Here is a 24,226-nt window from a genome sequence, read left to right as displayed (position 1 = left end):
TGTGTACTAACATAGTGGCGAAATTGCTCTTTTAATTATCATTTTTGTACAAATAAGGTATATTTCTGTTGCTCACTTATATTCCAGGAAAATATGTGTACTAAAAAGTTAACGAATCGTCAAGTGCCCGTCGTCTAGGAAGCAACAATCAACTGCATCTGATCGAACAGATCGAAACCGACTGTTCATATACGAAAATTCGATCTTTTTAAGCATTCAATAATATGTGCTTTCTTAAGTAGGATTATTCTTTCATTTTATTCAAAAATGTGTAATGCCGAAGCAAAGAACGGATCATCGGATACTGAATAACATATGCCGATAGTTACATATATCCCTACAATGCAATCAAACCTTATCTTATGCCAGTTAAATGTCTCCGTCGGTTTACCTATCAGCCATAACAGAAAGGTAGGCTTGTTTGCATCTCCTTATATCGGCTTTTTATATCCCCGGCGCTTGTTATCGTACTCGTAGTTGCTCATTCTCTGTTTCAGATTAGTAGAACCACGCAGTACAGCTGACCGCGAATCGACGTCTCTCATCACGAACGGGGAGTAGCCGGCAATGTAGTCATCACCGAGCGCGTTGGTCTTCGAACGGGCCTTGACCGATATGCGCTGCTGTGGCAGTGGCTGATCCGCAAACAGCAACGGGTTGGCAGCGTGCTTGCCACCTTCGAACTTGGCTACCGGTCGGTTTTTGTACTTGGCCGTCAGCGGTCGCCGATTGTTGATGTGGATAATCTGTTTGCCTTCTCCGTCCAGACTGACGGAAACCTTCTTCAGCGTCCGGTTGCCGCACTTCGGGCAGAACACCTTCGTTGCGTCCGGTGTCGTCTTAAAGCAGGCGTAGCATCGCAGTATGTACGTGCGCACCTGCTTGATCACACGACCATCGAGGGCTGCGACCTGAAGGCCGATCTGTTTCAGCACGTTCTGCAGTGCGTAATCCGTCGTGATGCAGGCCACGGTGGTTGGCGTTTCGTCGTGGAGATCCATCCCCATGTCGCGCTTTACCTGCTTGATATTACTCGGTGTTATCCAACCAGCATCATCGTCACCATCGTTGCCATCCTCATCATCTTCACCATCCTCCTCTTCTTCATCATCATCATCGTACTCTTCTTCGCAGGATTCGTTATCTGCATCATTCGCTTCGCTAACGTTTGTTTCGGCAGTATCACCTGCTGAAGCTGATTCCTTTGAACTTTCCTGAACATCGTTCGCTGCAGTGATAGTTTCGGGTTCTTGTGCTTCACTATGATCATCTGAAATATCGCCAATGTTTTCGCCATCGTCCTCTTGCGATTCATCTGCCGACTGGCTTTTTTTCGTCGGAACGTAGAATCCCTTCAAAAGCTGGGTTCCTCCGAAAGCGTCTGGCTTCGTTGCTGCTGCCACCGTTATGGACGGCAACGGCTCATCGCGCAGATGGTCCCTGCCCACGTGGATTGTTTCGAGTTCATACGTGAGCGCAATAACCTGCAGATCGACCAGTGAGAGCGAGGCATAGTCACCCGTTTTCTTTGCAATCGCCACCACCTTGGCCAGTACATCTGGGTCCGGATCCTTCACTTGCAGATTGTACGGAAGCACGGCGAGCCGTTTCATTTGCCGGTTGTTGCGAATTTCAGCCATCACACCCGGGACGGTATAGCAATTCGATGCGTAGTTCTATAAACGTTGTGGAAAGGGAAATCTGTAAGGTGTTGCGCCGTTCGATTCGGGAGCTTGTGAAAACACTACTAATTACGTACCTGCAACTGGACATTCTTCACGAACGCAGCTGTATCTACAATTAAATGATCGAATTTCGGCATGTTTCGGCTGCAATTGAAGCACTTGATGATACGCACAATGTTTTGATCCGCACGCCATGCGAGTGCACGCTACAAATGTCATAAAGTGAGATTTTGTAAGTAGGAGGTTGCATCATATTCTGCGATGGCAGAAGCTTGACAATCGCAGAATGCTGTAGAACCTTACAACAGCTCCCGCTTGTCGAATACAGAGCTTTTAACGAGCTCGCCAACGCTCCAAATCGGAGCGATTTTTCCTTACTGGCGAGCGTTTTTGAAAGGCGTTCTGAGGGTTTTTTTTCATTTCGAGCGAGGGTTTTTGAGGTTTCAAGGTGGTCGCCAAAAAGCACGCGCTGGTGTGCGACTATGCTGGTGGACAAAATGATGCTGACTGAATAAAACAGTTTCCAATATTTTGAAATGATGTTTCACGTTTGATCTAGAAAGAAATTATTTTGCATTTGCCATTTTATGTTTCAAATTAGTACAATTTGCCATTATAACTGTTAAATTTAGAAAACCACGTATCTCCGAATCCCTATATGAGAGGTACCATGTATCTCGGGGCCCGCTGTATTACTATCTCCACCTCCTCGCACAGCTCCCATAAGCACCACAGATTAAGCTTAAACGGCTAGAAAATCAAATATTCATAGAAAAAATAATGAAAGCTCCACAGCTTCATTGGGTTGATCAATAGATGGCATATTAAAACTGATTATTATATTGTTATACTTTTCTTGCAATGTGTTTCGGCAAGTTTCATATTATCATGACCTATATAGCCTTCTAACTTTCTGAGCAAAAATCTATAAGAATAGTTGTGTGGTCAGATACGTGGGTATCGACACCAACGACCATTACTCAAATTTCACTTGCTTCAGTGCTGGTGGTTTACATTGGAGTTTAGTATTTAAACAATCGTATCGTCGTTCTAGTTCTAGCGATGCATAACTTCAACGCGAAACCATACAACAGTACAGAGAGAATGAGAATACTCTCCTCCAAGCGAGGAAGCTCCACTGGCTGAGTATGGACCAACAGATGGCACCACCAGCTTTTTTGCTATTTTTAGAATGCATGAGTCTTTTGCCGACTGCTACACGAAGTCTTTATTTCGTTTAGGTTGAGAGCTTGAGTAGTTTAGAACCCGATTAGTGGTCGTTTAGTGGATTTGTGTTACCTGGGATTGATCGAGTAACAAAATCTCACATTTTCAATAGCTTTTTAACCCAAAAAGTTAGATAAAATTGTTCACTCTACGTTGACACCGGGCACATGGTTTGTTTATGTTTTCTCACCATGTGCGTGAAAGAGACGGTACGAAAAATTGAGCGAGAACTTACACACCTCTGTATATGATGCGCATATATTGTCACCAACACAACGAAAGGCAAGCTCACCTCGAAACGAGCACTGTAGGCGAGTAAAAGATGGGTAGAGAAAATGAGCGAGAAGCAGCAATTTTTTAACGTCAAAACCCCGCGCCTTGTCCAACGGGTCATCGTGTTGACAGCAAAACACCATTCAGGTCTGTGCAAACTTCTGGTTTGTTTGGTCGGCAACATCGTCGAAGAACGTTTCGTGCCGTCGTACAATATCGCTATGTCCTCATATCATCTCAGCACCCGAGAACGGCTCCTGGCCATCATAAACGATATAGAAATCGTTGCCAAGTAAGTGTCCCTGCTAGTCCCAATCTCGGACCGATTCCGCGCATCTCGTACCGCACTGCTTCCGCAACACTCTTCACCAACATTCCTGTTTGCAGGGAACTGATCGAAAACACAATCGCACCCAAGGCGCAGAAAATGTCCAGCACCGACCATGCCCAGCTGGTAGAGCTGCTCGTGCTGAAGGATAAAGAGCTGAAGGCAACGCTCCAGCTAGCGGCCGAGCAAGCCGGCATCGAAAAAACATGGACGCACTGCGGGAGCAGGTGCGGAAACAGGACGAGGAAATCAACCAGCTCCAGCGGCAGCTAAAGGAAGCGGAACAGATTCTGGCGACGTCAATTTTTCAAGCGCGACAAAAGCTGGCCAGCATTGCGAAGGCCAACAAACGGCCGGTCTCGTCGGAGGAGCTCATCAAGTTTGCCCACCGCATCAGTGCGTCCCACGCGATATGTGCCCCGCTCACCTGGCAGCAGGGCGATCTTCGCCGGCCATACCCGACCGACATCGAGATGCGGCTGGGCTTTCTGGGCAAGTCGGACCTCAACATCAACGGGCACAATCTGCAGCATCCCAACAGCTTGAACGAGATGCATCGGAACGCGTCCACCGTGGGTGCGGGTGGGGCCGGCGGTGACATTCCGGCCTCCGCACCGAACCAATTTGCGTGGCATCCGTCGGGCGAGCTGCACATGTCGATGGGTGCCGGGGCCGGTTCGGTTTCGCTGGACACACGGGCGCACAAGGATGCATCGCAGGATGATGTGGAAGTCATGTCGACCGAAAGCTCGAGCTCGAGCTCCAGCGATTCTCAGTGAGCGGCTGGCACTGGTGATGAATGTATAGGATTAAGTATTTGCCGTGTATTGTTAGCTGCATGACGTGACTTGAGGAATGAAACGAATCCCCCTTTCTGATATTTCTACTCGAGATGCTTATTTATTTGTGTCGCATTGGTTTGGGTGGGTAACGTTCAACGTGGGCGAAACGGTCGAGACAATATTGATATAACCAGAGCTCAGGCAAAAGCACCATGAATCGATGCTCTTAATTTGGCCCGAAGAAATAGAGCCGGTCGAGGTTCAAGCAGTGTGGGACAAAGGAAATAAATTAAATCATGAAAGCATTCCAGCACCCCGACTACGATTCAATGATTTTCAACAACACAAAAATTGATGCAAATCTACCAAACTTCCAAAAGGACGTTTTGAAAGAACACGGTAAAGCGTTTTGACAATTTTGTTGTTTTTGACAAGAACCCTGCTTGACGTTCCGCCGTCAGTGTGTGCGTGCGTCAATTGTGGGCGAAGAGCAGTTTCGTCGGGTGGTGGAGGAAAGGGCGAAGCAGAAAACAACACGAAACTCTCTGGTTCGTATTGACTGGGCAGAACGGTTCGTGAAAAATACTGTGAAAAGTCAGGAATATTTGTCTAACAACTGCGCCAGCACGCCGAGCTACGATTAGTGTGCGGCTATTCGCGGGTGTTATGATTCTTCCGGTTCTTCCAACAACATCAGGGGCTGAAAGGATTCCGTACGGACAAGCTGCCCACATACACACCGCCTGAGGAGATCATCGACGAGGCAGGGTCGGCTGGCTGGCTGGCTGGCTGAGTGGCTTGCCCGTGCGGAATAAACGCCGCCGCGAAGGACACATCGGAGCAGGATTCGGTATCTGACACCAACGAAGCTGCAGATCCAGCTGCAAGTGAAAAGTGCGAGTTGTGCGTGTGTGTAGTATGAAGAAGCTAACAGCGTGTGCCTGTAGCGAACAGTAGAGCCATGGATCCGAATCGATCCCTCTTCGACGAGGAAGCGGATCGCACCAGCGAAATGCAAAGGCTACGCTCGTCGGACGGCCACCGGTTCTTTACTAGGTCGAACAGCGCGAATGGTACGCAGAATGTGCTGCTGAAGGTGCTGACCCGGCAGCATTCGGGCTACCTGGCCTCGGGGCTTAACAAGCGGTCGCACGAGCAACCATTCCCGGAGGTGCCAGAACAGTTGCAATTCTGTCTGAAAAGTATTGTGCCGTATTGTTATTTGAACGGGTAAGACCTACCGTTTCCGCACGCTGTTACGCCGCGGGTATCCATCTGCGAACAGGATTCCATCTGACGGTTTTCTGCTCTTTCCGTACTGTAGACACATTTTCATGGGCCTGACCAGCTGTGGACAGTTTCTGCTCAGTTACAAACTGTCTTACGATTATGACGATGCACTGGCGAATGATTTCTCCTCCTACCATAAATATGAGTACGTATACACCTTATTGATGCAATCCATACCTTTTGCTTCGTTACGAACCACTTACGCTTCGGTTGAATGCTTGGTCCCTTTTGCAGGCTTTACTTTTGGATTTACAGGCCGCACATGCTGCTGAATAAATACTTTCATGTTTGCCTTTTCGATGACCACCGGGTGGACGAAATCAAGAACGTAACGATAACGCAGTGGAAAACGGACAGCCAGCTGCTGATTGTCCACGGCGATAATGTGCACGAAGACTCGGATTCGTATGTAACCATGGTGCGCGTACCGAAGCTTGGCTGCCTGGATTGCAAGCAGGTGCGCGATGCGCACGAGGGCGACGAGCAGCGGCAGGACATTCTGTGCATTGGCTGCAACATGACGATCCACATGAAGTACCGGAACACCGATTCGGGCCCTCGGTTCAATCCGAACTACAATCTCAACTGCCCGGGATATATCATCATGGGCGAGAACAGCATCATTCACACGATCAACGTGAAGCTAGACATGGGCCGACCGCAACCAAACTCCACCGTGGGCTCGGCGGCCGTTCTAAGCTCCAAGTATTTGGGCAAAGACAGCCAACAGCGGGAGGCGATGGCTACGGTCGAAGAGGTTAGACGAACGGCTACACCTTGCAAGGCTGTGGACGTAACAACGGCCGTCCCGAAGCAGCAGCCCGACAGTAGCAGCGGTATTATAAGAAAAAGTGACTCCGAAATGAGTAAGGGTGACGCTTCGGCAACGTTGCTCAATCCCGAGATGAGCATTGCGGAACAAATCATTGCGGATTTCGCAGAATACGAGACTGATATGTACGAAACGAAGTGTTCCGTCCGAAACTATCCGGATAATTTTGACGAACTCATCATTACCTCGCCCATTGCTTCGGCCGCGCAGCCGGAAGCGACCACCGAGCCACCGACTGGTGCGCAAGTGCGACTGATGAACCATCGTACCAACACAAACATAGAGCTAAGACTTGATGGCGTGGCCGAGCGTGCCTCGAGCTCCTCCGCGTCAACTTCCGGCGGCATGCCGGGCCCGTCCGGTCGTGCGATATCGAGCGTATCGCCACGGAAGTCGTTCGTGACGCGCGTCGATCTGCAGTCGGGCGACAGTTCGCTCTGCCCGGAAGGTTTCGGCAGCGCCAGCACAGCCAACTCGGCCTGCTCCGCCGTACCCATGTGTGATATGTCATTTACGGCTAGTTCCTCAACCACTGCACTGGCGCCGCTGATCTCGCGGTCGCCGCTGCGAAGACGGTTCGATCTGGCCGAACCGCCGTCCTATGTTCCTAACATTCAAATTGCTCACCAACAGTCAGCGCTGCCGCTGCAGCAGCGCGTTGTAAACGGTGCTAACGGGGCGAATTTCCATGGCGCTTCCGGTGGCGCAGCGCCGCACGATTCGGATGTCGATTCGGCAGCGAAAGCCTACGAGTTCTCCGAGGACAACGAGCGGTGCGAGAAGATAAGCGCCTTCCGAAAGCGACGACTGGCCGACAAGAAGTACGAGTTTTCGGAGGAGCCCACCAGCGAGGAAAACATAGAACCGTTTAACCGGCTGCGAAATCAAATCCGGGCCCGTGTACCAGCGCCCGGTTACAGCGCGTCGCACCATCATCATGCGAGCTATGCCGACCTAATCTCATCCACCCACCATCTGCATCGGGCTTCACCGAACCATGGATTTCGGTCACCGTGCGGATCGCCGGTTGGGAACCGGTACCTACGCTCGCCGCCTGGGATTCGCTCCCCGTCCTACTACCGACACCGCTCGCCGTCGTCCCAAGGGCCGCACGGTTCTGGTTCCATGGTGATGGTGGGCGGTAGCGGCGGAACTACTTCAGCGTCTGCGCAAGGACCGGCATCGGCGCCGATCAAGCAGCTCAAGCGCAATGTGCCGCTCGATCCGCGCGACTACATTCAAATACTTTCGCCCGGTGGTAGCATCACGGCGACCGGTGGATCGAACGAGGCAGGCACTCCAGACATTCCTAAATTTTTCATGGACGCAGTTCAGAAGATAACGGCACGTAAGCTGGCCAGCGAGCCGCTACTGCTAGACGAGTCCAATAACGAAAACAACATCAACGGTGATAATCAGCTGCCGGCCAAACGGTCCGGAGCCATCGATGCATCGTCCGGTTCGTCAAAACAGGCGGCAGAAATGCCAACCTGCACGAAGCGGATCGTCAAAATCTTTGTCGAAGAGGACGATGCCAATTCCGTGGTAACGATGGAGGATGGTAAGAGTCGCGGCAAGCCTGTTGATTGTGCACCATGTTGGTGGATTGGTGGATTTTTTTCAACATCCGTATCTCTTGCCCCATTTCTTAGATGACTGCATCTCACCAGGGTATCATGCCTCGCTACCGATGGAAGTGCACGGATCCTGCTATTCGAAGATGCAAATCATTTCGCAGGCTTCGTTCAATAAGCTCAACTGTCCGGCTGTGGTCGTGACGCAAAATTCCTTCGATATGGAAATGTTCTCCTTTCACGTGGCCAACTACATATGCGAACAGAACGGCAAGAAGTATGGCATTCTGTTGGATTCGGCCTACGAACTGACGCACGTAAGTAACATTGTAAAAAGCGAGCACGGAAGAAATGTGAAACATTTTTTTGTTGTTGTTTGGTTCTATTTCGAATAGGTATGCCCGCTAACCGAAACAATTACTTGCACAACGGTGCTGCAGTTTACTGCCAATGACATTGGCACCAGTAAGCCAAAGACCTGCCGGAACTGTTCCGCGACGATCGACTGCCAACTGCATCGGAAGATCTACCAGTGCCGGTCGCTGTTCACGTGGTGCATCACCACGGGCGAATGGGCGATACTGGACTACGGCGTGTTAAAGTCCGGCCCGTACCTGGAGGTGAAGAAGCTGGCCTCCAACTATAACCACCTGCTGAAGAAGCTGCGCTCGTTTACGAAAAAGCTGTTCGCGAACGGTGGGCAAAGTGAATCGAACCGCACGTACGAGTATCTGCGCCATGTGCGGGTACTTGACTCCGACATGAGCAAGACCAAGCGCCGTCTGACCGATCTCGATAACATGGTTGAGTTTTACCTGCGGCGGCAGCGTATCGGGGACGACTTCAGCGGAACAGACTCCGACAGCTACGGCGAGGACTACGAGGAAGAGGACGAAGAGGAGGAGGAGGGGGAGGAGGAGGAAGATGATGACGATGGGGACAGTTCCTCCGACGATCTGCTCGTAGCGGACAGATCGGGAGCCTCCGATACTGTCAGTGATGAGGACGATCTATAGTTAGGTGATGATTGTAACCGTTTCGCTAGATCTGCGCTCCTGTGCACATCCTCTCTGTATGCGTCCCACCAAACGATCGGCAGCGTCTACGTGTCGCTGAGGAGTAGATGTATTCTTCTGGTTGGTTTCGTTTTCGTGAACTAATCGGACCCTGCGCACACGTGTATGTGTGTGCTGTGGGGTATGTGGAGCATTAGTTTATCTACCTTTTTTTTACTTTAGCAAGTAACACAGACTGGTTAATATTCTTGGCGTGTAACGAATCAAACGTTCTTATGAATAGCTACCCTGACGGGTTCGATTGTGTTTCTTTTCTTTCACTTTGGATGTACATAATTCTCATACTGTTTTCAACTTCGATTTCCGTTTGATCTTTCGAGCTTTAATGTAGTAGTACTACACGAATGCTTTCCACGAAATAGCAACATTGACTGTTTGCCATTACGCGACACACAACCGTTTGTAGCATATTAATATTAAAGGAATCCAAATTCAACGAAAAAACATTACACTGCGGGAGCAGACAGCAGATAGGCCGGCAAGAAACCATGGAATGTTGGAACGGTCGGGCGCCCTGCAGCCACCACAGCCAGATATGATAAAACGCTCGGTGTGGTGCTGCATTTTGGGGCGCTTTCGGAGGTTGTGATTGAACTACTTTCATTTGTCTCTTTTATCTAACGAAACAGGAAACTGAATAAATACGATTACGAAATTTCATTCGAAGTGTTTCATGTGTGTGTTTTTTTTTTTCAGGAGGATCGTGATCGTGAGAGGAGAAAATAAGAAAATAGAGCTTTCGGTTCGAATCAAACTTAGCACATTTATTTTGTAACGTATTTTTACTAGTATTGTATGCGCTTGAAGAAATCACACGATCGCGCATAATGTTGGTAGAACTCGTCTGTACACAGCTGTATCGTTATGTTTTGCTCACATCAAGACAGAAGCTAGTAGTTGTTCGTACTCTACAAGACATTTTAATGTTAACTTAAAATATAAAACAGGGGCTGCCCTAGCCCCTGCGAGCTCCAATCGAGCCTTAAGGGCTTGGGCTAAGCACAATAGCGGTCCCGCTGTGACATACAAACGGATCTGCGAAACGTTCAGCTTGGCCATGGATGAGCCTTGCTTCCATCTACGCTTAGGGAGTGTGTACGTGTTCCGTCTTACCGTACGGCTGGTAGTAATACTTCCCGAAGCAGTGCGAAACGGCCACCCCGATCTTGCATCCCTGCCAGCGGTACCGTACGCACCGCCACAACCATTCGCCGTTATTTTTCGCCTTGTAGAAGTAGTACCGATTCTCGTCAATCATCAGCGAAAGGTTGCCGTTGCTTGGCACCAGCTCGTACTCTGACACCTTTTGGCCGCCGGGCATCTGCGTAATAACCCCCCGCTGGCCAACCAAACCCTGGGAGATCAGATTTTTCAGCATGTTGAACCGGTCGTTCGTGCGGACGGTGGCAAACCGTTCGTGCGTGTGAATGGAGAGATCGCTCAAACGCGCATTGCAGCCCAGCGTCCAATGGAAGGCACAGAGCCATTCCGGCGATTCGAGCGATTCGAGATCCTCAAACTGGCGTACGTACAGATGGCCATTCAGGAAGCAGGTCATGGCGTCGGGATCTGGCTTAATCTGCAGCATTTCGCGCTTCATCTCTTCCTTGATCAGTGTGCCGCGAATGTCTTGAAACATGCTCAGCGTAAGCTCGTGCGATTGGTCATCCGAGGTCGTTGGATTGATAAGCGCCAGCGTCCCCTTCACATCCTCCGTGCTGAGTGTTTCCCGCACGGCGCGTGGCCGCAACCGGGGCGAATCTTCCGTTTTAATGCATTCGTACGTTTCACGGCGTCTCGCCGGGGCCCGTTTCGAATCGTCGGAGATTTCCTCTTTCACCTTCACGAGGTTGGCGGTGCTATCATGCCTTACCCTAGAATGATCGTGCGGATGATCGTCCATGGTTGCCGGTTTGCTGAGCGTTAGCGGCACGCTCAGGAACGCTTTGCATCCGGCCTCACTGTGGATGCAGCGCCAGCGGGAAGTTTGGGTTGGCTCCTGCAGCTTGTACACCCGAAAAACGTGCCCCTCGTGCAGTAGCAAACAGTTGCGCCCGGTCATCGAGTAGATGAGTTCGTAGTTCGGGCCTTCCACGATCACCTGCGCAGTACGGTCCGGCTCTACAATCTTTGGCACCGCGCGAGCCAAATGGTTGTGCGTCGCCACTATCTCGGCACAGAGAGCGTTGTTCGTGAGCACGATTTTGCCGGGACAGGCTTGCGTTCCGTCGCGCAGGATACAGTGGTAGCCATTCGTGCCGGAACCGTCGGGTAAGTACTTGTGGGCAACGTGTACGACGATATCGATGTTTAGATGATCGTCGTGCATCCGGCGGTAGTTGAAGCCTCCGGCCAATAAGCGAACCGGCCCAGGACTGGTGAAAATATCACGCGAGCTAGGATTCGGCCCCGATGTGTGCTGCATCCTATGCAAATGGTCAATTCGCGTGCGCTCGTGATCGTGTACCGGGTGTTCGGCAACAATCTCGCCACACTTGCCGATTGTGACCGTTGCCTCACAATGGGTGCCAACTCCCCGGACGCAGTGCCACTCAATGGCACCGTTTACGTACGCTGTTCGCCCGTAGTACCGGTAGTCCTGTCGGCGAACGATTGGTTTGCTGTTACGATTCCACAGCAGTTCATAGGCGGGAGTGCACCATAATTTCCGCTCCGTCCCAGGGGCTTTCTCTCCACCAGCTGCGTCGGGGAGAAAATGTTGCTCCAACACATTTCCTACCCGATGCTCGTGTTTTACCGTGGAACTTTGGGTGCAGCCATACACGATTTGCTCGTCGGGGAGCATTCTTAGCATTACTTTACAGCCCAACACCTTGCCAACGCAGGCCCACTCTGATGTGCCGTTTGGGAGCAGCTTCTGTAGCGCGTACTTTTGCTTCCGATGCTGCAATCGTACGTAACCGTGCTCTTCAACCATCAGCCGATAGTTTACACCCTGCTGTATGGTTTGCTTTGCTACCGCATTGGTGGTTTTCGTGATTTGTCGAGCATGGTTATGGTTGCCAGTGCTCGTGGCAATCGTTTTATGCTGTATCTCAACCTTTGCGGCGCAATCTTTCATCCGGCATTTCCAAACCGCCGCTTGGTCTGCACCAGCATGGTCAGCGGAATCATGTGGCTTGTAATAGTTTCCGCTGTACACTAGTGCCCCTTCGGCAATGAAATAATTGAGTCCGTATGTTCTTACCAGTTGTTTTGGCTTTTGCTGGGCCATTAGCTCTGTGTTTGTAGTGAGCAAAGGCAGACTTGATTCCATCTCGTGGCAATGCGATTCGTCGCCCACTATGCACGTCCGGGAGTCTTCGTATGATAGCTGAACGCTGGCTGAACACTCCGTCCGTACACAGGCCCACAAACTTCTGCCAGCACCAAACATTGCGTGGCGTAGTCGAAACCGGTACCCACCGGCCAACAGTCGCATTCGCCGGCTGGGATCGACGACAAGTGCATAGCCGGGTTCGGAATGAACTATCTCTTCGCTACCCGGTTCCTCCGCCGTTCCTATCATTTGCACTATGCTCTCGCTGTGATTATGACGTACGGACTTTGTGAACAAGGCTAGCGGAAGGCCACCCGACGACGGGATGGTAATGCTAGCCGGACAGTTATTTGATGCGTACGCCACACAGATCCACTTGTTCGAATCGGCCGCTTTCGGTTCCGGCTGGTAAAACCGGTGCTTGTGGTAAACTAGCACATCGCTTTCACCGTTCACGCGCACGATGCGATAATTGTACCCGATCTGCGTCAGCTGCGACGGTCCAGCGAATGATTCCAACGCTTTCGATGCATCCGGTCGGGGACAATCCAGGTTCGTTATGGGCTCGATGAACTCTGTCTCCGGTAACGGAACACCCTCGAATTCGCCCTCATCCAAGCCGCCGCGTTCGCTGCAGTCCTGGCGCAATTTCTGAAACAGCACATCGTTTTCCACGCACCGCTGCTTGAAGGTGTAGAACTGCTCCACATCCACGATGCACTTGATGCAGATGGCGGAACTTTGATCGTACTCGTACGATATTCGCACCGATGCGCATTCGTATATTTTCCGCAGCAGATCGTCGTTCACGGGCTCGTTTGCTGGGAACATCGGAAGCAGCTGGAACTGTTTTTGCAAGCACAGCCGGCACGCCAGGGAATTGCTATGGGAATGGAAACAATCGGCATGATAACAAAAAATGCGATTCACTCGCGGTTTCGTTGTTTCAAACGCTTACCATAACTCAGCCATAGTATTGTTGCATTAATCTAGATGAAAATATGGAGCAGGCTCGGGCACGATGTTAGCTATTGGCGTATTTGGGCGGAATTGTGGACCGCACAAGCGTCGCTGTGGTTGGTGTATTGACAAAATTGTTTAGCTAAATTTTGACAGCTCGTGTGCTTCGTTTTCTTCTTTCCAAATTGGAATAGAGATGGAACGGGAACCGTAAAAAAAATAACTGGCAACACTGCTTGTAATAGCTTTGTTAAAAAAAGTATTTTCATGCAAAAATTAATTTTGTTATGGAATTTACGTGTTCTAATTTGAGTTTGTATATTAGTTATGAGTTTTGCTAAACTTCCTCCCCGTAGAATTTAGAAAAATTTAAACATCGAAACAAATTGAACGAAACAGTTTTAACGAAGCTTTTTGATGACAGCACACAGCTGACATACTTCGCTGTAAACAGCATTGTTTACATCGCTTTCAACGCAGCCTACATTCACTCTTGCTCCCCTAAAGTTGGTTTTAGTTTTTCTCATATTGCTTAAAAAAGGCTTCAGCTCCACGCAAATAGTTGCTTTGTTTGTAGTGTTTTTTATCTGCTAGCATTGGGTATGTAGTGCTAAATTGCCACCATCCTCGAATTTGCATCGCTGCTCTAGATGAAAGATGGATGGCTCCCAAGAGGTAAGCTCAATCAATACACTTTATTTAGTTGCTATCCTAACGACTACGACCATTGCTTTTGCAGGAACTCAATTTAGAGTTTAATATCATCGATAACATCATTGAATCAGCTGTGGGCGATCTGCTGCTGAAGGACAATAATAGCGTCCACTATGAGTACAGTGCGCCTTTGCCACTGCTTCTACCATTGTGTCGCTTTTGTGCATGTGAAAACACTCAAATGATGCATATATCCGATGTGCATCAGCAAATAATTAACGATCTGCGAATACCCGGAATACACGAGACAAGCGTGTGCACCAACATCTGTGGCAGTTGCAACCGGTTCCTGGAGGAATTTTGCAAATTTCGTTCCGTTTGCGAGGAGGGCCAAAAGCGTTTGGCGACACTTTTGTCCGGTCGACACGTCGTATCGAACTATTTGAAACCGGAATTCACTAAAAGAGACTTGCTGCCTGCGCAGCTGAATGAACCGTTCGATCATAACATCCGATCGGAGCTCATGTTAAACTCCGTCGAAATTGTTCAAACCTCCGCAGGATATGATGCGTCGGAAGCGGTAAGGGATGCTGTAAATTTGGATACCACTTGTAAACTATCGCCTTCTGTAGAGGACACATCTCCTATTACGTTACACATAGCTGTGATAGAACAACCGGACATTTCTGAACAAACAAATGGGGAGCCGGAACATTCGATAAATCAGGAAACAGGAGTTGAATCAAACCACTCATCTGAATGCGGTTCCGAGTTGCAAGAAACGCACGAATCTAACCATGTCCAAATATGTGAAGAAACCAACTTGAGCGAGTATTTTGAAAACGTGGAAAACATCAACAATGCCCAACGGTTCGATGCTGTGATAGAGGAAAAGTCGAACGACACGATCGTGAATCGAAAAAGATCACAAAAAACCGAAGCTCGCCGCCGCGTTGTGGACGGGCGGCTGGAATGGGTCTGCCTAGACTGCGAGCAGGTGTTTCCCAGCTGCCTTCAGCTAAAGAAACATCGACGAAACTGTGAACTGGTGGGTAGCAAAACGTCCAAACGCTTCGCAACACTTGGCTGTGATATTTGTGGCGAAACCATGTCCACGGAATCGGCGCTGACTATGCACAAGCGCAAGCATGAAACGAAGGTAAAACGCCCGCCCGCATTAAAACCCCTTCCCTCTCCCAATTTGGAACCCATCTTTTGCGATGTGTGTGGTCACGCGAGCAAATCGAAACGTGCGCTTCGGCTGCATCGAATTACCCACAGCAACGACAAGCAGGTGGAGTGTCATGTTTGCGGCAAACGGTTCAAGCGCCGCCGCACACTCCGCATCCATCTGGAAGGCCACTCGGGACAAAAGTACGAATGTGAAGTGTGTGGCAAACAATTCTTAACCACCGTCACCCTACGGAACCACGCAAAAACGCACAGGAACAGTGATACAATGCACGAGTGCACCGTGTGCCAGCGACCGTTTGCGCATCCGAATCAGCTACAGAAACACATGATGACGCATACGGGCGAGTATCCTTACGTGTGCGAAATTTGCAATGCAATGTTTCGCACACTCGGGCGGTACAATCGGCATATGCAGAGGGACACGTGCTGCCAGAGAGCTTGAATGTAATCGAGCAGACAGAGACGAACAGTTGGGACGATTTGATCGAGTACCAGCCGGAGTCAATGCTGAGTGACACGTTGGACGAGACACGGTCGGATGTGATGCTGGGGATGGGCGAGTCATCGAGCGACACGTCCTTGCCGGATGTGCTAAGCAACTATGCATCGGATCATCAGCCGTTCGATCAAGCTCCGGGAGAGTTTGCAGTGCAACGGGTTGAGCCGATTTATGCCTTCATCGATTGCAACTAATCATTTGCAAGTGTATCGGCAAGTGTCGGCGAAAAGACCTAAATGAACGCTAGTAAAAATCTAATTACTCTGTGGTCGGTGATATAATGGATAATAATTGTAGAAGCTACACGATTGCGATCATCGAAGATCAATTAGTTAATGTTCTTCGAAATCAAAAGCGAGAGGGAAAAAGGGGATATTGCTAGTTATACGATGTTAAGGGAGATTGTTTCTTTATACCAATTTCCTGTCCATTTTTCAAACATTCACATTAGTGTAAAAGGAAAAACGTGTTTCACTTTTTGTTTAAAATGATACATTTCGTCAGTGGTTTTATTAGTTTCTTTTAAAACAGACACTATAATTTATGTACAAAATCAAATAAAATTATGCCCTTATGAAAACACAATGAAAACAATGATCCGTCTGTTTTGCCTTTTTAGCAAATCTTATACAGCTTTCGAAAATGCTCCAAATAACTTAAGCCTAATGAGATTTTTCTTTCAAAGTGTGTTGTTCCTTTGTCCTATATAACCTTTTTGTTTCGTTTTTGTTTCTGTATCGCTGCGTTTTTCTTGTTCTTCTGTTGTTAGTAACTCGGTGCCACGGCACTATCTTTTGATTGAAAAAAAATGGTGAGCTTTACATTTATACGGTGATAGATTTACTGTTTTGCTAGAGATTCTTTCATAGTTTAACATTTGTTTGTAGCATTTGTGGTGTAACAGTGTTGCTCTGTCGTGAAGGAGTTCGGGGTCGATTCGTTATTTGAAGTTCCGAGCAGCCGCCGAAGTGTGAAGGCTGTTTTAAAAGCTTTACTGTTCGGGTTTTGTGTCGTTTGCTATCCATGCCTATCAGAAATACACACATAGAGAACAGGTTTCGTGTACTTATGATAAGTTATGTAGTGTTATCTTGACACTCTCTCACTTAGCGATACTTAAAGTTTATCCATTCACATGCAGTTATGCCTTATCCCTGGCTTGGCAAAGGGCGCTATCAATCGCTCCTTTCACCATTTATAGTGGTAGTTTGCCTTAGTCCCAAAAGTCGATCCATGTACAGAGCGTGTAATGATACATTTATAGCATCCATCATCCCGTTCCTCTTCCCATCCTATGTACACCGTCATCCTTCCTGTGCGTATGACTCTTACACGTGTTCCGTCCCTTATACAGTAATCTCTACATTGCAAACCTATAGAAAGAACAACATCGCATTAAAAGCAAACTCACACACTCTTTCGCACACAGTAGGTGTAGCAGTAGTACTGGCCAGTTGAATTCTGCTGCCTCTACCGGGGTCTCGACCCTCTCAGCACAGCACATCACACATCAGACTTAAGATTTCTTTTCTCATTTAATGCCTCTCCAAATAGTCTACAATAGATCACTTTGGCGTAAAGGTGTGGGCCAAAGTTTGGGGCCAAGCACAATTTTACTACTCTAGGACGTTGGTCATACCCCAACAAATGCGTACCCCCTTCTCCGTTACCGTATTCTACCGTGTCTGGCCCTGTGTTTGGATTCGCTAACACGCCACCATCGTCTTTGTTCTGTTTTCGATCCTTGACAATCTTACACGCATATACGTACGGCTAGTAAAGATCTGCTAATGCCACTGTATTGATTTATCTACAACTCATCTCATGATTTGCATGAGTCCTGCGAGAATACTGCCGCACACAATCCCGTCCTCGATTCAGTGTCATTGATCGATCGAATGCGAAGGGAAGATTTTTTTTTATAAATGCTTCTCCAATCTCTTTTTTAGCCCCAAAGCTTAAAATCGGACTTATCTAAAACTTATCGAACGCTAGCCAACCGTGTAAGAGTAATCTGACACCGGTCGACAACCTAGCCTGTGTACAAAATAATGTTTAAAAACTGAACAAAAAACACAATTTGTTAAAATCGTAAAACGAAATCCTCCGACAATGATCTGGTTTGACTAGTTCGCACTGTACGAAGCGCAGGGGCATCCGCATCCGACACCGCTTTGGACCTCAAATGGCAGGTGGTCTTCATGGGTTTAGCCGCCGCCACAAACGCTATTGGTGGGTTGTACGAGGGAGACATGAGCAGGAACACGGTTGGAACAGAATTCTTTGGAAAACGTAGAGTCTCTGTTGCGTAGCGGCTAAACCACGAGGTCCATTGGCCACACTGACGCCACCTTACACCATGGTGACGTTGCGCCGCTTCTTCGTGTCCGTGCCGCTGATCGTCGACCCACCGTTCGGTATCGGGCCGAGACCACTGTTCACCGAGCTTACCGAGGAACCGTGGCTCTGGCCGTACACGTACGAGGTCGTATTGCCGATGGCCGCACCACTCACACCAACGCTCGGGCTGGTGGTGTAGATCGGTAGCGGTGGCACCGGCGGCGAACCGTTCTCGTTCAGATGGTTGTTGTTCAGCAGCGACATCTGATCCGTGCCCGGCTGTCCCATCAGGTGTGCGGCGTGCTGCGGGTGAAGCTGCTGGCCCGGCTGGCCCGGATTGTAGTACGACGGCTGCTGCACGTTGTTGTCGATCAGATCGTCGATGAGCGTCGGGCTGTGGCGCCGCTGGTGCTGCTGCTCGTGCTCCTGCAGCAGCTGCGACGCGGACCAGGACTCGTACGGGCTGAGCGTGCGGCCACCGACCATGATCGTGCCCGCGTTCGGGTTGTACGTGCGCGTCAGCGTCGTGTTGTTCGAGGTGGTGGAAATGATGCTCACACTGCAGTTGTTGTTGTTGTTGTTCGGACCGATCGTTCCGTTGGCGGTGGGGCCACCGTGGCCCGGCATGATGAATGACTGCGTGTCGATGATGTGCTGCTGCTGCTTCAGCTCCTCGATCAGCTGCTGCTCCATCGGGTGCGTCGGGGGACCCATGTTGATGACGGCACTGTACCGCTTCTTGGCCAGCAGCACGTCGTCGTCGATGTTGTAGATGGTCGGGATGCCCACGGTCTGATGATCGCCCAGCCCCATATCGTACGAGTTGGACTGCGGAAGGGTCGTCTGCCCGCCGTGGCTGGCGGTTTGGTGGTTGGGCGAGGACGAGGACGATGTGGTCGAGTTGGAGGAAGGCGACGAACCGTTGCCAGCCGCCGTCACGATCACGCTGTGGCTCGTGGTGAGCTTCGTGTCGCTCTTGAACGACTTGATCGGTTTCTTCTGCTCGTCGTCGTGCGTGTCGTGCCGCTTCTTGATCACGCAGAACCAGCAGTAGATGAAGATGAGCGCGAACAGCAGTATGATGCCGGCAATGATGGGCAGCAGCAGCTCCGGCCCGAGGTCCATGCTTTTGGCGATGCGCGGTATGATGTCCATGCTGTCGTCGCCTCCGTTCTTTGCGATGCCGTCGTACGACGACCAGATCGAGTCGTAGCTCTCCGTGCCGCCCGTGCTGGACGGTGGGAAGAGCGTCGTGGGCTTCGGTTTCGTCACAAACGCGCGCACATAGTTCGAGATCGGTCCGGGTTCGGCGTCCTTGGTGAGCGTTGCGTACGGCCGCACCGCAAAGTACAGGATCTGGCCGAACAGATGCGGCTCGTGCGTGATGTTCATCGTGAACTCGCTGCCCTCGCCGATGGAAAACGTAAACGGCGAGTCATGGTGCCACAGTACGGCGGCTGTGTCAAAGTTATCCACAATGTCCTTGATCGTGGTCGCATACTTCACCTCGTACCGGGCCACATTCTTGCCGCCCATGTCCGGCGAGGTCCAGCTGAGGCGCACCTTCATGCCCTCCACGTCCGCGCTGAGATCGCTGATGCGCCCGACCGGGATCTTGGCCGCGTTGATCAGATCCGCCTGGCTGACGAACACCGTCATCGGCGGCAGAATGCGCTCGAACGAATCCAGCGACTGCTTCTGGGGAATGGGCACCGAACTACCGCAGCAACGTCCCGGTTGCGTGCTGGACGTTGTGGCTATAGTGGATAGGATAGGAAGAGAGTATTGTTTAGCTTGATTGTGAACTAACAGGGAAGAAGGGCGCAAGAAACACTTACTGTAACTGGCACCATCCGCTAGCGTGTAGGCCGTGTTGCCTCGATCGCTGACCGTCACCTCCAGCTGGTACGTGCCCGGGCCGCCGAACTCGTCCGCATTGAAGTAGCGCGAGTATACGCCATCGCCCTTGGTGATGTCCGGATCGCCCGCACCCGTGTCGAGCAGCAGGAATCGTTCGTCGCTCTGCACGGTCGGTTCGCGGAAGCGTTCGCAGACGCGCTCCAGCCGGGTTACGGTGACCTCCACCTGTGCCGACACGACCGGCAGATCGCCCTTCTTTACCTCCGCGAACAGCACGATCGGTCCGCCGGCCTTGCTGCGATGGACCCAGGCCCGTGCCGCTATGACCGGCGCGTACCTGGAGCGGGGCGTAGCGATCACCTGCACGTAGTGCGGCTGCGGATTGCCCTGGAAGCGCTCGATCGAGTAGTTCCAGATGCCGGTCTCGTTGATCGTGGACAGGAGCGACAGCTGCCGCACCGAGGCGCGCGCATCACTCATCGAGGAGTAGACGATGCCGTTCGGGTTGGTCAGCCGCACGTTCGATACGAGCGGGTTCTCCGAGTTGTGCACGTAGATGAAGAACTCGGCCGGCGGGCCCATGAACGGATCGAGCATAAAGTTGCCAGTGACCGTGCGGCTGCTGCGCTGCGAGTTCGTTTCGCCCACCGAATCGACCAGCACGCGGCGGAAGATCTCGACCGGGAACTCGTTCCGGTTGCCCTCGTAGTACAGCTTGCCGATGTTGTACAGTGCGTTCGACAGCTCGAAGTACGTGGTGACGAGCGATTTCTCCGAATTGTCGCGACACTCGAACACGGAGTAGGCGCTGCCGCCCGTCTCGTGCGCCAGCGGATCCAGCGGGCGGCGCGGCTCCACGATCGGGTAGTTGATGGTGGCGATCCGTATCTTGGATGCGCGCGCCGAACGGGCGAGCGACTCGTGCTCGATGTCCATGCCGGGCGCGATCACCAGTATGATCGAGTTGGCCGGCCCGTGGTGGCGCGTCTGCTCGTTCAGCATGTGGATCGCGTCCGAGATGCCGCAGCTCAGGCAGGTCGGCCGGTTCAGGTCGCTCGAGGTATACGGGATGAAGGACGCGATGCGGTCCTTGTTCTTCTCAATCTGCAGCGACGTGATCGGCAGCATGTCGTACGTGGCCGTATCGTTCGCGAGCGCAATGCCGATCTCGGTCTTGGTCGCGGGCAGATCGTACACGATCCACTTCCGGATGGCGCGTCGCAGGAAGCTCCACGTTTCCCGCTCGCGCATCACGAACGTCTGCCCGATCACGATGACGTAGCGGGTCAGCTTGCGCGACTTGTAGCTAAACTTGGGCACGGTGTTGATGATGACCGACGGGTTAAACTCCATCTGGTTTTGGGGCGCAAAGTCCGAATGCTTCAGTATGACGTCGTACGTGCTGCGCCGATCGCACATCTGGTTGTGCTTGGTCGGTGCGTACCGGTTGTGCGTGCCCTCGTCGCAGAACATGGTGACGCTTTTCGACTCGGCCGCGAACATGATGCTGGTGCGCGCGTTCGGATCCAGCACGCGGCTAATGTTGTACGGCACCGGGCCGGGCGAGGCCGGGCTGCCGCACAGTCCCTCGTCGTTGACCGGCGCATCCGAGCAGCCGGTCAGCTTGACCCGATGCTCGTCGTTGATGTAGCAGCGCGGATAGACCGGATCGCGATCGTACCCGATCTCGTCGAACACGCCGTACCGGTACTTGGCCCACTCGCGGATAAACTCGCGCCAGATCGTCTCCCGGCCCAGTATCTCCGGATCGATGTAGATCTGTTCGCCCGACTCGCCGCACCCGGCGTACTGCTGCGTCCAGATCGACGGTTCGGCCTTGGTGTGCGGCCGGATCGTGACGTCCGCCGTCTCGCCGCTCGCGGATGTGCGCGTCTGGTTGTACGGGATGCACGACTGCGGCCAGTGGTTCGGCAGTATGACCGACACCTCGCCGAAGTACACCCGACTGTCGAGTGCATTGAAGAGGTACTGCGATGCGGAGGTAAGCATAATCTGCAACGATAAGGTAAGCAATGGGAATAGGTTTTTAGCCTTCAATGTGATGAGGAATGTGACCAACAAACAAATTGTGTGTGTATGTATGTCTGTGTGATTTTTTAAAGCTAGAAATCTGTCCTCAATTACAACGTGGGTCGATCATCCGTTCGTCTTCAGACGGTCGTTGAAATCCCTTCCCACTCGGCAAAGGCCTAGCTCACAAACCGTCGCTCGAGGCCAAACGTGCCTACGATCGGGCCCATGTTCGATGACCGACATTTGACCAGCCGCGTCGCTCCCATGCATCTCACTCCCCAGCAGCGCTAGAAGCAGCGTTGGGCAATGGTAATTGTGCGAACATTTCATAATGACCTTCCCCACACCGAAATGGACATGAATTCGTCGCTTTTTCACTTTCGTTTGGGCCGATCATCATCATCATCATCTGTGCTGTGTGAAAGCAACAACAACAAAAAAGTCCATGATCGATTGGATGACTACAGCACGAAGCTCGGCACGGCCCCGGGGCGGATGGAATGCTTCGCTAATGGTCGCACCATTAGTCGATGACACATCTTCACTGCACGCCGCGCACCGACACCGTTTGACCGGAATGGAAAGTGAGGCCGGCCTTTTTCGAGCCATCGTGGGCCATCGATCGGGCCGCGATCGTCTCTAAGCTACGCAAATCACGCGTGGGGTCAGGATCGGATTCTGGCGGCCTACGGTCTCGAGATGCGTGTGTGCGTGACTCTTGCGTAAGGGTATCTTAAATCTTAATTATTCATGCACTGCCCTCCCACTGCACACACACACCCTGGGAGCTCAAATAAACCTTCGATGAGCGACAGGTGGCCCCGCTTTGGAGCTGTTTGTGTGTGCCTTTTGACAAGCCTTTCGCGGCGGTTGTGCCTTTCCTTTTTCCGGCTGGTGTTTCGCACTTGGTCTCACACGGACTCATCTGCTCCTGGCGGCTTCGAACGGTCCGGGACACGGCGCATGTTTGCATGAATCTTTCGTTACGCCCCGCTCCAGGTGGCACGCAGTCTTAATGTGCATTAAATTTACCTTTGTTTCTCTTTGCGCTCGAGTTTGTTTTTTGTAGTTGTTTGTTTCGAATGTTTTGTTTGCAGCCGACGAAACCGTGATTATGGGATCCGCTGGCCCGATACGGCGCTGCCAGTGATCTCGTACGCGAACGAGTTGCATCTGCAAACGTGATGCCGAGCGGATGCAGCTGCCCTTGCTGGCACGATTGCAACAAATTCGTTTCCCATCTACCTTCCCTCGATAGCGCTAGAGCGCTGCCATTACCCATGCAAGGCTGTAATCTTCCGCGGACAACGTTTGCCTCCGGAGACAAATTGACAGCCGTCGTAGGAACAGCAGCAGCAGCAGCATCTGCCATAGTCACCCGGTGCAAAGGAGTCCCCCCGTCTAATGGCGTGCGACCTTTCTAAGTCCTGATTTTAGTCTCGCGATCGTTACCATCGACAATACCGACCGTTTACACCCTGCCCTCCTTTCCCAAACGCGCAACGCAAAGGTAAAAACCTCCCCGACCATCTTCGCGACTCTAGCGCCCGAGGATTGCCTTTTAAATTGAAAAGGGCATTCATCATTCGCTGGCCCGGTGAAGCGAAGAAGCGCTCGATGGCGCAAAACTTGTTTCGGCCTGCCCGCGCTAAAGCCCGCACTCACGAAGTCGCTGTCAGGCGGGAGATAAATAAGCGGGAGAGCCTGCACGCGGCTCGGTTGCGGTGGCGAGCTTTTGGGGCCGGTGTAACCATCGCAAACGAGACAGTTTCCCAGCGCGGGCTTCTCAAGCGCTGCGACTCTGTCACTTCTGGCGCTCGAGTACGATCGCTGGCTAAGCGGTTTTGCGCAAAAAAAAAAAAAACGGCGAGGAGAGGAAAAACCAACCGTGAGGCTGGGCGGTGTTGTGGGGGAATTTATTATATTTCAGCCGATTTGGAATAGGCCAACTGCTACCCGGAGGCAAACTGAAGGCGTTTAGATGGTGGAAGGGAAAAAAGACAATCCTTTCAGTGGGATGCTTTCCTTGTCGTTGGTGGAGAGTGGGATAGACGGATAGTGCATCGTGGGGAAAGTAAATTTCCCTTCCACTCCATTAGCAGTGCCTGTCTCCGGCATCGTAGATGACAACGGACCTGCCGAAACGTGGCCCTTGAGAATGTAAAGCAGCTAGGACCCAGATTGACTTATGCCTCCTGCTTTCTACCTATTCGTTCCATCTCGTTTAATTCAACAAATACAAAAAACAACCTCCCGATCATGGGACATGGGAAGAAACATGAAAAAAATAACAAAAGAAGGGTCCCTCTTTACTGAAAGGTTGCAGAGGTTCCTCTCT

The 24,226-nt window shown here is 51.3% G+C and overlaps 6 protein-coding genes across 6 annotated transcripts in view; 3 read left to right on the top strand and 3 right to left on the bottom strand.

Annotated features, from left to right (window-relative positions):
• Positions 1-234: 234 nt before the first annotated feature.
• LOC120893873 (RNA-binding protein NOB1) lies at positions 235-1,897 on the bottom strand. Its single transcript, XM_040296038.1, has 2 exons — positions 1,760-1,897; positions 235-1,676 (listed from the first exon to the last, which is right to left on the bottom strand). Exons 1-2 carry the CDS (start codon positions 1,820-1,822, stop codon positions 432-434), a joined length of 1,308 nt encoding a protein of 435 aa, XP_040151972.1. The 5' UTR covers positions 1,823-1,897; the 3' UTR covers positions 235-431.
• Positions 1,898-3,309: 1,412 nt separating this feature from the next.
• Positions 3,310-4,605, top strand: LOC120898179 (mediator of RNA polymerase II transcription subunit 4). The gene is given in 3 exon segments (XM_040303655.1): positions 3,310-3,477; positions 3,573-3,715; positions 3,718-4,605. Coding segments are annotated over 3 exon segments (789 nt in total). The 5' UTR covers positions 3,310-3,406; the 3' UTR covers positions 4,293-4,605.
• A 152-nt stretch (positions 4,606-4,757) lies between these two features.
• LOC120898176 lies at positions 4,758-9,733 on the top strand. The gene is made up of 5 exons (XM_040303652.1): positions 4,758-5,525; positions 5,620-5,730; positions 5,820-7,978; positions 8,070-8,308; positions 8,387-9,733. Exons 1-5 carry the CDS (start codon positions 5,257-5,259, stop codon positions 9,005-9,007), a joined length of 3,399 nt encoding a protein of 1,132 aa, XP_040159586.1. The 5' UTR covers positions 4,758-5,256; the 3' UTR covers positions 9,008-9,733.
• Positions 9,734-9,804: 71 nt separating this feature from the next.
• On the bottom strand, positions 9,805-13,483 carry LOC120898177. The gene is made up of 2 exons (XM_040303653.1): positions 13,306-13,483; positions 9,805-13,230 (listed from the first exon to the last, which is right to left on the bottom strand). The coding sequence occupies exons 1-2, from the start codon at positions 13,317-13,319 to the stop codon at positions 10,152-10,154; spliced, it is 3,093 nt and encodes a 1,030-aa protein (XP_040159587.1). The 5' UTR covers positions 13,320-13,483; the 3' UTR covers positions 9,805-10,151.
• A 282-nt stretch (positions 13,484-13,765) lies between these two features.
• On the top strand, positions 13,766-16,248 carry LOC120898178 (zinc finger and BTB domain-containing protein 24-like). The gene is made up of 2 exons (XM_040303654.1): positions 13,766-13,982; positions 14,047-16,248. Exons 1-2 carry the CDS (start codon positions 13,965-13,967, stop codon positions 15,595-15,597), a joined length of 1,569 nt encoding a protein of 522 aa, XP_040159588.1. The 5' UTR covers positions 13,766-13,964; the 3' UTR covers positions 15,598-16,248.
• The window catches only part of LOC120898175 (calcium-activated chloride channel regulator 1-like), a 49,899-nt gene continuing 41,802 nt past the window's right edge, over positions 16,130-24,226 (bottom strand). Inside the window, exons 2-3 of the mRNA XM_040303651.1 lie at positions 19,833-21,867; positions 16,130-19,751 (exon numbers count right to left, since the gene is read on the bottom strand). Coding sequence (XP_040159585.1) covers positions 18,007-19,751; positions 19,833-21,867 — 3,780 coding nt within the window. The 3' untranslated portion in view covers positions 16,130-18,006. The remainder of the gene's footprint in view (positions 19,752-19,832; positions 21,868-24,226) is intronic.

Source organism: Anopheles arabiensis, chromosome 2, assembly GCF_016920715.1.
Source record: "Anopheles arabiensis isolate DONGOLA chromosome 2, AaraD3, whole genome shotgun sequence".
Lineage (NCBI taxonomy): Eukaryota > Metazoa > Arthropoda > Insecta > Diptera > Culicidae > Anopheles > Anopheles arabiensis.
This window is presented reverse-complemented; position numbering and strand designations above follow the sequence as displayed.